This window comes from Catharus ustulatus, chromosome 1 (genome assembly GCF_009819885.2).
Source record: "Catharus ustulatus isolate bCatUst1 chromosome 1, bCatUst1.pri.v2, whole genome shotgun sequence".
Lineage (NCBI taxonomy): Eukaryota > Metazoa > Chordata > Aves > Passeriformes > Turdidae > Catharus > Catharus ustulatus.
In genome coordinates, this window is record NC_046221.1 from 15392630 (window position 1) to 15405792 (window position 13163).

The following is a 13163-nucleotide window of genomic DNA, read 5'->3' on the forward strand; positions in this document are numbered from 1 at the left end:
CACAATGCTCATTTTCAATTCAAATTTTACTCCCAATTGCACAAAGGTTGAAAAGATTTTTTCAAATTTTGAAAACCAGTATAATAATTTTGGTTTCATATATAAAACAAAGAAACCCAAAGAATACAGAGTTGTGTGACTGATATGTTCCAACATTCAGCATTAAAGTTTTGCCCAACTTTATCTCATACATTGATTATTTTCTACATTATCTGCTTCTCAAATTGTAACTCTGTACAATACCCACAGACATCTAAGGTTACAATATTTTGAAAAAATACCATGTTTTGGAAGGCTCCAATGCTATTACAGATTACAGTACAAATTAATGACAAGTCAGAGCATTGCTAAGAGTTTATTCAGAAGCTTTTACTTTCAGTTCTTATATCACAAAAGACATGTTTAATGTTTACAACAAGTATTAGAAACTGAGATGTTTTTATTTCTACTATTATAAAAGTAACATAGGAGACCGTTCTAAGCCATCTTCAAAATGCAGACCAATCGTTTTTTTGTATATAAACTGTACACAAAAAACAAGGCACTATACATTTTTGGATATAAAGTATAAAGGTTGATTCGCATAGTTTCTCAAGAAATCCATGCTATAAATACAAATGCTTTGTTCAGTTTAGCACCTGAAGCAGCACTGAGAACAATTCATTAACTATTGCAGAGAGAAACTTCAGAATGCAAAGGAGATACATATTGGTGGTATAGCTAATTCGGTACAAGCAACTGCCATCCAGCGACTTTTCTGTAGTTTTGACATGGAAGTCTTGAAAGTGAATATATATTGCATTGTTAAATACATACTTGTTCTATGTGTTTATATAAATATAAATTCTTTGTAATCCACAAACTAACAAAATAACACTTTACAAAGAGAACTTCTTTAAAAACAAAAATGGCAAGTATTGGATATAGCCAAAGGACACCTGCAGCAGTAGCTCAAGAAACTACTGTTTAAGTGCATAGGAGAACAGAGCTTAAACCCATTACCTTTAAGAGTCAAAATTGAATTCCATTTTCAAAGAGTTCTCTTGGCCTTTTATTATAATATTACACACCTCCAGATAGGTAGTCACTAATAACTTCAGATTATTTTTATTTGTTCTGTAAATGTAGGGTACAATTCTTCTAAAGGACATAGAAAGTGAGAGTGGACATCCCTTTAGTGCTCACTTCCATGAACACAGCTTAGAAAAGTCCTTTTGCCTTCTTCAGGTTAACCTGCTTCCAAGATGGCAGTGCATTGTACTCCTCTCTTGTCATCTCTAATGCAACCTGCATTTAAAATGAGAGGACGTACTATTAGCAAAAACAATTGATGAGTAGCACAACCAGCAAGTGACTTTCTTGCATGGTTAGGCATAGATGCACAGAGTAAGAGTGCACCTATTCTCTCCTTACCTCAAAGTCCTCATCTGAAAGGTAAATTTCAAGCTTCAGTGGATCAACTCCCTCAGGTAGGGGCCTGGCTAAGAGATCTGCTAATGGGTACACTGTTTTACACAGCTTGGCCAGCACATCCTCTACAAGTATTATCTGATTAGAAACATCAGCATCCTGGAAGGAGAAAACACAGAACAGGATCACAATGCTAAAATCAGCAACTGTGTCCATGGCCATCTGCAGATGGCATGGGATATGCCTGAGCACAAAGCTGTACAACCAGGCGTGCACACAGGCCAACAGACCTGCCCTACAACAATTTCACAGCTAAAACCAGGTCTGTACTTAGCAGAAGGACATCCTGCACTCCCAGAATCTCAGTTTAAGGCTGAAATCTGTGTTTAGTCATGAAGCCAGCATTTTCGTCTAAGGATAGCTGCAGAAGACTTACAAAACACAAAATGTCATTTGTGTTGAGATGCCCCTTGATTGAAAGCTTTTAAAGCAGCCACAGTTAAGTTGGCTGTGACTCTGAATCCCAGGTGAGGAAGTAACAGAGCCCTCAGAGCCAGCTGGTCCTTTGAGAGGTGTTTTGCTCCCCTGCACTTCAAATCTGGGGAACAGACCAGAACTGCACATTCTGCATGACTGAAACAGCTATTCTGTTAAGCTCAAACTCTAGCATATCTCTTTCTAAGAGATTATTCAGGTAACACTTGCCTTCTGTTTTTATCTGAAAAAGAATATGAGAAATTACATGAAAAATAAAACATTGGTGCCTCTGATATATACATTCCCAGTCAGAATTTAACTGTGGTATTTTTTTTTTCCTGCGCAGACTCCCAGACTGTGCATTCTAACTTTATCCTCTGGATCTTGGACTTGACAGTGGAAACAACCAATGTTACTGACAATGCAAGACACAATTACTAGCAATAGGAAACAGATTATGCAATGAAAAGATGTACCATTTCTGTGATCTCTGCGATGTCTTCCCTGTGCTCCCAGCTTGGGAACATATTAGTGAATGTCAGAGGCTCTAGGCCAGCATGAATTAGATAGGATTTTGGGGGCTTCTTTACATTTTTTCCTAAAACAGTCAAAATACAAAAAAAAGAGGAAGAAATTACAAAAAGTACAATATTTTGCAATCTCACCCACTATCCACAGTTACCTCCTAAGGGTATCTAATTTTTTCCTGAAAAGCTGAAGAAGTTTAAGGCAGAAAGAATAAATTTTCCAGTATTTATTTTTAATTAATATGGGACCTTTTAACATGTTTTTCAGTATTCTTACAGTTGCTTTTTACTGTATCTGGCTGCAAAGATTAAAACATATATGCTGAAAATCCCCAACGGCTACTTCTAGCCCAATGCCTTTCTTATCTTACAAAAACAGACTTAGAATAGAGTAAGCAGAGTGTGATGGTCTGAAATTAGCCAAATTCAGGTAAACAAAACCTTCTGGTATGTTCAGCAGATGTGTTCTGCCAACAATCAACTAAGCTTAAGCTTGGAGGCTTAAGTGAGAATGTTTAAACTGTTAACTTGTGATTCTGAGGTGTAACACAATACATAAAGCCTTTCCATTGAGAGCAGAGTCAGTAGAGTGTCTTGGCAATGTGGGAACAATGCTGTTACTAGACAAATGGTTTGCTAAGAAAGGGTGGAGAATGTATCTTCAAATAAACTGATGTTTATTGATACCATTGTGGGAGCCCCTTTGAGCTCAGGACAGGAGGCATGGGCAGGTGTGACACTCTCAGAGCAGTCGGGCACAGCAGGCTGTTACCTTTGCAGTACCGGAGCACCGTCTCCATGGCGCATTTCCTGTCTGTAGCCCACCTGATTCGAGCTGATCCAGTGATTTTGTTCTCCACAGGCCACCAGCCTTGCCACAGGTACACTTCATGGTGATTGTCAACAAGGAAGAGTGCTACACAGTCAGAAAACAATAAATCCATCATTAGCCACTCACTAGATTTTGTAATCCCGTAAACTACCCAGTCTAAAATGCTTGTCAGCATCACTACAGGATCATTTCACATCTTACCAATCCCTTTTGTTAATCATCCAGCTAAACTTCAGCTGGACTTTGGTTCTCTGATATAAACAATGTATTTTTACAGCAAGCTTCTGGGATACATACATACACTTGATTGTTCCTCAGCATCTTCATCATGGAAAAATTACTGTTATTGCTTAGTCCTGTATAAGCATCACATGCACCCATTTTCCTGTGATATATCAAGTTAAAAGTGCTTACAATTACTGAGACACTGCCCAATGCAGACTACAGTCATCTGTTTTCTTGTTACTTAAGTATTTTAAAGCACATACCTGGCTGTGGGGCAGTGTAAAGATCCTCTTGCAAGAATGGCATGGAATTGATGACAGCAGGGTCTCTTGAAGGGTAAACATACTCAGTGGCTGAGAATTCTCCTGATGAACTACTGAGGCCAAATAGGCGGGGCGTGAAATTAAACTTTCCAGGATCTTTAAAGAACAAAAATTAAGAAGAGTCACAACAAAAAAATGTTAGACTTAATTGTAAAAACTAACAATACACTTTAAAAGTGCCTGTAAATTTTCTGGGTTTTGAAAAATCAGGAAAGACAACCAGATGTCTTGAGGGACTAGCAACAGCTGTAAAGAAGTCGAGTGGAGTGGCTGGCTGCCATCAGCCTGAATCTGATCCTGGTTAGTTACTATCAGCCATTTCATAACCAGCTGTTTTGCAGCTTAAGTGAAGCAAGCCCATCTCAGAGTTAGCTGATAAATTTTCCACTTGGTAAATCAATTCCCCTGCTACCTTTGTTGGCAGTTTCAAAGCAAAGGCTGGATGAGAATGTGTGCAGAACTGCCTCTTAAATCCCTTCAGAAGAGAAGCAAAATATATTGGTAACAGCGTTAACTATTGCTCTGTGCTGCCTGAATACAGAGGGGCAGCAGAAGCGGGGAGAACAAAATGAAACACTTGGTTTTCCAGTACTTTCCTTCTAGAACAGCATTACTTAACTCAGTAAGATTTTTGGAAGCATTTCTCTGAAGAACTCAACTACCAAAAAGTTCTTCAAAAACTTTACATTAAATCTGACAACACCATAGACTAGTAAAGTAAAATGGGAGAGCCAAATCCAGGAAGGCAGCTCTACCTTGCAACATGCAGTCATAGGCCTTTCGATCTCTCCTCCCCAGTGCATCCCAGAATCCCAAGGGCTCTGACCCTTCATCACATTCGTGAATCGTCACCTTGCTGCTGCTGTGCAGCCCTGCCTCCAGCGGACACCTACAAAGCACAAAGGAAGAGTGAACTCAGTGCCCCTGCCCCAAACACAGCTAACACAAACCTCCTGGCCACTCACATTAGTGGACCCCACAAGTACTTTACAGGCTTGTTGCACACTTCATACCAACACAGGCACTTCAAAAAATTATCAAAAAAGAAGATGGAATTTCAACAGCGTTTCTTGTAGCATTTGGATCCCATTCCCAGATTGAAGGAGATGCTCACATGAGTTCTCAGTAGGGATTCTCACTGCCTGCTTTTGTAATGGCTACTGTCCTCCTTGCATGGTTTCCCAAGTTAATTTCCTCTTCCTTTTTCACAAGGCTGGATTCTAATCCTCCTTCCAAATTCACTTTAATTTGCTTAGCAAATTAAATGTTTAGCATCTCACTCCAAATGGAAAACGACTTTGTTTTAATTGTAATTAGTACAGTAGGAAGAAAGTGGTTGCCCCATCCCTGCAAGTGTTCAAGGCCAAGTTGGATGGGGCTTTGAGCAACCTAGTCTAGTGGAAGGTATCTCTGCCATGGCAGAGGCATTGGAGTTAGATGATCTTTAAGGTCCCTTCCAATTCAAACCATTCTATGAGTCTATTAATAAATGGTCCATTTGACCTCCAGTGAAAGCAGTTACAGGATATGAGTTTTCTCCACTCTACAAAACCAACCAACCTTCACTCCTCCTCCTGATTAAGCATGTGCATGCTGCATTTGTACTTGGAGGAGAACTTTATTTATTTCAAATTTTCTTTGAGTAAGACTACTTCAAGTAAATTGGCAGTCTATATAATCATCTCCAAAATATAGGTCAGACACTCACTGTTCTTTTATTTTATTGGCTGCTGTTCTTCCCACATCCTTGGTGTGAGACTGTGCTTTGCAGCCATGCCACAGGTAGATGAGAGCTTTGTTGATATTGAGGACAATCATGGATGTCCTGGAACGCAGGCTGCTGCAGTGACACGCTACTTCCAGTAAGTTTCCTTCATTGGGAACTTCTCCTCGCACACAATAAAGCCTCCAATCACCTGGAGCAGACAGGAACAGTGCAGCACTATTATAAAATCACATGGGACTGAAAATTCAAAATCTCTGCTCTGGAACAGCTGTTCTCATACAAGATTAATTTCAGCTACTGCATGCCTAGGTTGTCACAGAATGAACCAGCTAAGCACCAGGTTTGGCTAACATTACTTCAGAAACCCTGTGCAGAAAAGATGCTTTCTAAAGCCTTGCTACAAGAGTACAAGTACTGAGAGCTGAAGAGCTTAAGAGAGCAGAGGAGTCAAGTTGTGCTGTTTCATATGGTGAAGAAGGGAAACAAACACAGTATTCCTCCTATTCAGCCCCTCTTCACCTCTGCACATTAGGAACATAAGTCAAGTGAAAACTGGAACATCTCCAAGCTACACTTCCATTGAAATTCTCCTACCTCAACTACTGCATTCAAGGAATATGTTACAAAAAGAAGTGATTGGGTAATAAAAGCTTAGAGCTTTCTTTGGAGCAAAAGAACTGCTCATAAAAACACTTTTCTTCCCCAAACTGTGTAGAAAATAACGTACTTTAAAGCAAACGGGCACTTGGCTTAAGTAAAACCAAACTAAAAAATATGTGCATCGATACAATCAAGTCACCATGCTCTAGAGTGACAAAATCCATTCCCTGCTCAAAGAAAAAGGCTACCTTGAAACAAAGCATTGCAAAGCTGTCTCAAGAGTTTCATGGCATTCATTTTTCTTTTCTACAGAGCGTGGAGGTCAAGACTGAATACAAAGCCCTCCACAACAGCTAGAAAAGAATTTGGGGGTAGAAGCTCTTAACTAACAATAATTTACTTTGTGCATTTTCTTCTTCCTCTTCCCTTCTTCCAGCATGCACAATCATCCCTCCTTGGAAACACTGCAAGAAGCATGGTGGTTCTTTCCCTTGAAGCACTTGTACCTGGAAATTGAAAGCACCACTCTTCATTAGAAAAATAAAGCAGCTATACAGACTCAGGAAAAATGGTCTGTATGGATTATTAAAAATTATATAGTTATGGCCACCCATGAAGATAGCTTTCCTTCTCCTTTACAACTGCTGACTATTGTTTAAATTACCATATATCAGCATGCAATGGGTTCCATATGTGGCCTGCATATTAAAAGAAACCTCTAGTTGAAATCCAACAGTCGAGTTTCAGAGGATAATGGAATACCAAATGAACTTTAACTTAAATTGGCTTAAACTAGAATTTTATTAAGTTTTACAGAATCTGTCCACCTTGACCAATGTTCACTGTAACCATTATGGAGATAACATAGGAGCTGAAGTAGATTCAAAATTTGGTATAAAACTGGTGTATGTTAACATGCATGTTCTTTGTTCACTAAACATTGCATTTGGAGTATGAAACTGATATAGCCCATTCCTGAATCACTATGTTGCAGAGACTCTCACACTCTTGATCAAGGACCCTTATATTTCTCCTCTATGAACTCCTATCTTGCTGGTCATTTCTATGCTGCTGTTAAAAAACTAATTAAAGCAGGATCAAGGTACAGAAACTAACTTTAAACCACTCATCTTGTATGCTAGTAACAGTGAAGCCACAGCAAAACCCAAGTCTGCCTAAGGACAAAGCAAACTAGCCTGTTCTCTCAGCTTCAAACAGCATTTGCTAGAATTGCTGCAAACAATGCAATTAGTATGCAATTATAGAGCAAGCAAATTGAAAATATCCAATGCATTTTTGTGGTCTTGGCCTGCAGAAGGTGCTTCTCCTTAGCACTAGGAAGACAGAGCTGCCATCTGAACATGTACTTGAAAGGATGGTATAAATCTGTGTAACTGTGCTTCACCTATTCCTGCAGGGCAGGGAGAAAAGTCCTCCTTCAGCCCTTTTCAGAAATATCCTTAGAAGCAGCATTTGGGAATGACATTCCATAAAGAAGCTTACATGTCTCTGCCAGTTGGAATAATGTCAAAAGTAATTTTAAGGTCTGACTATTTGTCATGGCAAGAACAAGCTTACAGAAAGGGAGGAGGCAAAAAAGATAATTCCTGTTTACTGTTTGTGGCTACCCAGACAGGCAAATCTTACCAGGTCTGCCATCTAAGAATCTCACCTGTGCTCCTCTCTCTTCATCAAGTTCCACTGTCATGAGTGCTGATGTTCCTTTCTCACTCACTGTGGAGTGCCTTCCTTGCCAAAAGAAATACACACATTTCTCTTTTCCAACAGCCCGTACTTGTTGCTCTCCTTTTTGTCTGCTTCCAACTGTGAAACAGAGAGCACATGCTGAAGAAAGTACTCTGGCTATAGGTTTAAACAGCACATAGTTTAATCTCATCTGCCAGCTCAGCACTACCCCATCCAGAACAGGAAAGAAAAAATGTGCAATTGGAGGAATATTAGGTCTCCAAGCCCTGTGCAGAGCTGGCATGTCTCCTCAGGTGGATGTAAGCCCATAGGCAGGGATGCCTGTGTTGGTTGGAGAAAGAGATGTAGAAAGACGTGGTACTATCTGGAGAAAAATAACTGACAGCATTTGAGCTGATTTGCATGTGAAATGGTGTGTCCAGTAATGTTACCAGAAGAGTGCATTATGGTTCATTTTCCACATTAAACACTGTTCTTTGGCAGAAGGAGAGCAGCTGCTTTTTTTTTTTTTTCCTTAAGAATCAATATTTAGTTGTTTTGATGAGCAAATAATGTTTACAGCAAGTGAAATTCACGACACAACCACTTACAGAATATTGCACTTTCCAGTGAATAGAGAATAAACAGGTAGAATTAAATCAAAGATTTTTAAAAACCCAAGAGTTTTAAAACAGATTTTAAAAAAAGTTAAAACATCTGCCTTGATTCCAGCAGTGCTGAGCAGCATCCAACTCAAACACTTAGGAGAAAGCATCCTGTTTTTTTCAAGTTGAGAATACTCAAACCACTATTCACTTCTAAACTTTATGGGTTTCATTCTTATCTGTACATCCAGCCCATAAAAGTACTGCCTCCTACATAAAAATTTATTCTGTTTTGGAGTGATTGAATATGTTTTCATCCATTTGGATTAGAAGTTTGTTTACAGTTCAGTACTTGGGTTACCCACTTCTCCCAAGACTTACAAGCTTTTGTGTTTGTCTTGGATTTGCCAGTATCTGATCTCAACAATTCTGACTAAGACCTACCTACAGTTTTTTGGCTAAAAGCCTGAAGTTGTATAACTGTTATGGACCTTTCAACCTACCTTAATATACTGCTATTTGGAACAATCAGTTTTAGCCTATTTAACTTAGCACAAAAACCACCTATTCTTAGTTTAGTGCCAGAAGGGAAGTTCCAATGGGCTTATGGAGCTGACTGGTTTTCAGGCTTTACCTGCTGCTCTTAGATTCTTTGTCAGAACACTGCTGAGCCTCAAATCCAGATCAAAGGGTTTCCAGCAACAGCAGAAGTGATAGCAAGGGCAATGAGCTGGCAAGGGCTTTTCCTGCCATTGTTCCCATAACCAGCAAAGGTTTTTGTTGTTGCTAAGCTATCTCTCTTGCAAGACATTCAGACTGCCACCAGTCCAGCTGCCTAGTTATTTTGGTGTTAGGTGTGGGCATAAATCTGGCTTAATAAACTGTCCTGTGCACATGTACACCACCAGTGGTGGGTAAAAACAGAGACAGACAGCATTACATTTGTGTATCAAAAATGCCTACAAAGCTTTTATTTTCTACTGCTTTCTTTAAAACAAAACATGAAATTCTACTTTTTAATGACCTAGGAAGGCTAAATTAGCATCCCTAACCTTTCAAACTGTCTCATATCCATGGAAATCTAGGTCTGAATCTCATCACTCACAGCAGGAGTTTTAGCTGCACTTTTGCATGTTTCAGCAGGATGACATGGAATTGTTCACTAACCTGTAGTGCTCACCATGTACTTCCACTTCACCACATATGTGTCTCCCTCGTGGAACTGCCCTATGCTTTGCTTGGGCAGTCTACTATAATCGAATTCCAGGATGTGCCAGACATCCACAGAGGCAGTGATAATTTCAAACTGCCTCCCATCTTCTCCTTCTACCAGTCCATAACCCCGGCCAATATTCATTCCATCCAAGACTGTGCCCACAGTTGTTTGAGGCACAGCTACCATCAGCATGACATCATATGGTTTAGAGTCAGATCGGGATTCTTCCTGTCAGAAAACACAGAGAAGAGATTTCTTTGAGCACAGCATTTTTTTCTTCTTGCCCCACAGTTCCCATCAAACACTTTGACTCCTGCATATTTCAGTACTTTAGCATCTTGTCATCATTTGATGCCCTGTCAAAGCCACCTTGGCAGTATTCACTGAGCTGCCTGGCTCATCTATAAGTAATAATAATAAATAATGTATAATATATTATTATATTTATATATAATATATATAAACAATACATAAAATATGATTGTATTGTAATTTATAAATAATAATATAAAACAACTATGTGAGTTCACTGTAGGAGGTGATGTTCTGACCTCTAGGTCAAAGCCCACAAGATAAAAAACGTGCTCTTGATCCTTGAGCACAAACTTCCCTGGCTGCCATCCCAACTAGGTCATCTAGTTTGAAATACCTAGCATGCTTATTATATGCACCTTCTGGTGAAGGGATTCACTAGAATTCTTCTCATTGAGTTTCCTCAGTTCTGTCCAGTCAAGAAATTTTTCTTTGAACAGTATTGTCTCGTTATGTTCTGTGAGCCTGCCAAACACAGCCCAGTCTGGGCGTCCTTGTCCCTTTCTGTGCAAGGGAACAAAAGATACAGAATCAAATTAAACACTGTGAAAAGAGGGCAAGAAAGCTTAGTATCTGCAATGAGACTAAATTCAAGTTGCAATACCTGGGTATGAGAGGGTTGCATTCTCCTGGGTCCAGAGGATTTATATCACAATTGGAGTAGTCAAAGGTGCCATTCCACAAGTGTTTTGCCAGCTGGAACGCCACTTTTCTTTGTGCTAAAGTAACTTCTTTTCCATGCCATACATATACTTCACTGCCAAAATCAAACACCAGCACCTAAAATCAAAACCAAACAACAAAAAATCAACCTACCATTAGTTTAGGTGATACCCTGATCCAGTTTCCTTGTGCTTAACAGAAACTCCTCCAAATATGAGTTTATTCAGGGACATGAACAAATAGCACTGCAATGCAAGTAAGGACAGGCCAGTGGCCTGCATTGTGATGTCTGGTTTTTGAGGATGACTGGAATCAAGTAGGGGGAATGGTATGAAGTGTATCTTTAGGTGGCAGAAGTCAGTACCAGATTAGACAGCTCTTACTGCTAAAACCTGGTTCTGTTGCATGACTGGTAGCTGTCCAGTTTCAGTGTTTTTCTCTGACATTTAGACCTATGTCTGGTCCTACAGCCAGGGAAGGCTGACAGAACACACAATACAGACAAAACCCCAGTGACTTCCAGTACTTTCAAGAGAACACATCATGTCTTCATTTTAGAAACCTGCTCTTACTCTGACTTAGATAGGTAAATGTTGGAAGAGGAAATGTGTGCTAGGGCTAGAAATAAAAGCAGGTTTTATTTTGTTTTGTTTTTCCAAAGTGCTGCTTTGTTTGTACTTCAGGATTCTGGGGTAAGCCATTGTTGACAAAAAAGACCTACACTTCCTAAAATGATATTTTACTTTGAAGAGAATGTGAACTAGTTTCTTGAGACCTGCAGCAAAATCTAGACAGCAAAGTGTGCAGAAGCCTTTCAGAAACACAGAGGAGTCAGTGTTCAGTGATCCTCTCCAGAGCATTTGCAGTTACTGCAAATCATTATCAGCTGCATGTTCCTGCACTTACCCCAGGAGCAGTATGTGGCACAATACCTCTTTTGGTTGCAGCAGGGTACATTTTGGCACCTTTCCCCAGTAGTCATCCTCAGGAATGAGTTTATCCTCTACGAGGCGGTAAATGCAATTTGTTTCTATTATTGCGGCTTCATACATTTCATCCTCTTCAGGACTTCCAGCAGCTTAAGGAAAAGATTGTCAAAAATAAAAAAAAACCAATTAACTTCCAACTATCTTTACTATAGAGAACTGACTCTACTATTTTATTGTGGTAGAGAAACAGATACTGTATCTATAACAATGCTTACACTGGTAATTTGTCTGTCCACCAAGGAGTTTCCAGAAGTCTTTGGCTGCGTGGGTATGGGTATTTATTCCTTCTTCTATAGTCTGTATATAAGAAGCTCTACAGCCAAGTTCCCTCTTTGTCTGAATTAAAGTTGCAAGTTCTGAAGCCTAAGAGATTAACAGTTATCTGAACAGGATTGCTTAAGTCTTTGGAATACTTGTGCAATATTCTTGCTCAGTGAGAAGGCAAATGAGATATAATACAGCAAATAGCAGAAGAAATGGTTATTATTTATTGCACTAAATAAACAGACACTAGAAAAAAATGTTACAGAAATGCATTCATTCTTTCATTTGCCTTAAAGCAAGACTGATCTCAGTGGACATGGGAATAAAAAGGACATCCTGCAATTCAGACTATTTTTTTTTTTTAGTTCAGTCTGTATCCTGAGGATATCCTTTTTTCTCTTGCAGCTTCACAAGCTACACACTCCTTCACAAACGTCAGCTTTCATTCAGTGCATGACCTAAAACATATTTTCAGGAACCCTGTATATCTCCCTGTCACAGACTAGCAGTTACATGCCACTTTTTGAGAGAATTGGCACTAGTGCTCAATTTCATCAGAGACATATACTTCAATGGTTCTAAAAATAAATAATAAATAAAACCTCACAACAGTACTGACCTTTGCTTTTTCTATGACATTTGCAAACTCTCCTACCCACAAGAAACATAAATGTGGAGTTAACAACAGGAAACAGTCTCCACTGTTCAGTGATGAGGCTCTTGGTTCAACTAATCTTGTTTGAACATGTCTTCTTCCTAAAGAGAAAACAAAGCTAATTATATTCCTTCAACCACTATTATCAAATGCCACGATCTAATTTGTTTTGAATGAAATACAAACAATCCCAGCACATGTAGCAAAATATGTGGAAACAGACTGTTTAAGAATAATTAAAAGACTACTACTGTGGAAAAAGGGTTTACTCACAGGAAATAAAATAAATGTTGCCTCCTATCAACTAATATTTCTATTATTTCCTGTTCTTGCTTTAACAACTCTGTGTCCTTCTGGAAAGAGATGAATTAAGTAAATGGCAGACAGCAGCAAAATTCCAGAACCTGTCACATTTGCTTAAGTGAAGTCATAGCACAATTTCTGTAGGCAATAAAAAGTTTTAAAAATTTAAGAATTTTAGGAATTTTTCTTTCCAAAACCTAGGTATTTGCAGAATCAGGTATGCTACTATGCACAGTAAAGGGAAGTGGAACAAGAACACTGCCATGTCACTTCCAAGTTATATTGAGCACTGGAAGAATGGGGCAGTTAAAAATTTCTACAGAGGATAGCCAGAATTTCTGAAATATTCT

At 39.1% G+C, this 13163-nt stretch overlaps 1 protein-coding gene across 10 annotated transcripts in view; it reads right to left on the bottom strand.

Moving 5' to 3' along the window:
* Positions 1-336: 336 nt before the first annotated feature.
* SVIL (supervillin) overlaps positions 337-13163 on the bottom strand; it is a 99598-nt gene continuing 86771 nt past the window's right edge. For all 10 annotated transcript variants that reach the window (XM_033061892.1, XM_033061866.1, XM_033061884.1 and 7 more), the window contains 15 exons: positions 12475-12611; positions 11807-11954; positions 11535-11680; positions 10544-10719; positions 10299-10443; positions 9579-9855; positions 7793-7944; positions 6521-6626; positions 5503-5710; positions 4550-4683; positions 3735-3890; positions 3187-3330; positions 2364-2485; positions 1414-1569; positions 337-1287 (listed from right to left, as the gene is read on the bottom strand). In XM_033061892.1, the coding sequence (XP_032917783.1) occupies positions 1201-1287; positions 1414-1569; positions 2364-2485; positions 3187-3330; positions 3735-3890; positions 4550-4683; positions 5503-5710; positions 6521-6626; positions 7793-7944; positions 9579-9855; positions 10299-10443; positions 10544-10719; positions 11535-11680; positions 11807-11954; positions 12475-12611 (2294 nt within the window). In that variant the 3' untranslated portion in view covers positions 337-1200. The remainder of the gene's footprint in view (positions 1288-1413; positions 1570-2363; positions 2486-3186; positions 3331-3734; positions 3891-4549; positions 4684-5502; positions 5711-6520; positions 6627-7792; positions 7945-9578; positions 9856-10298; positions 10444-10543; positions 10720-11534; positions 11681-11806; positions 11955-12474; positions 12612-13163) is intronic.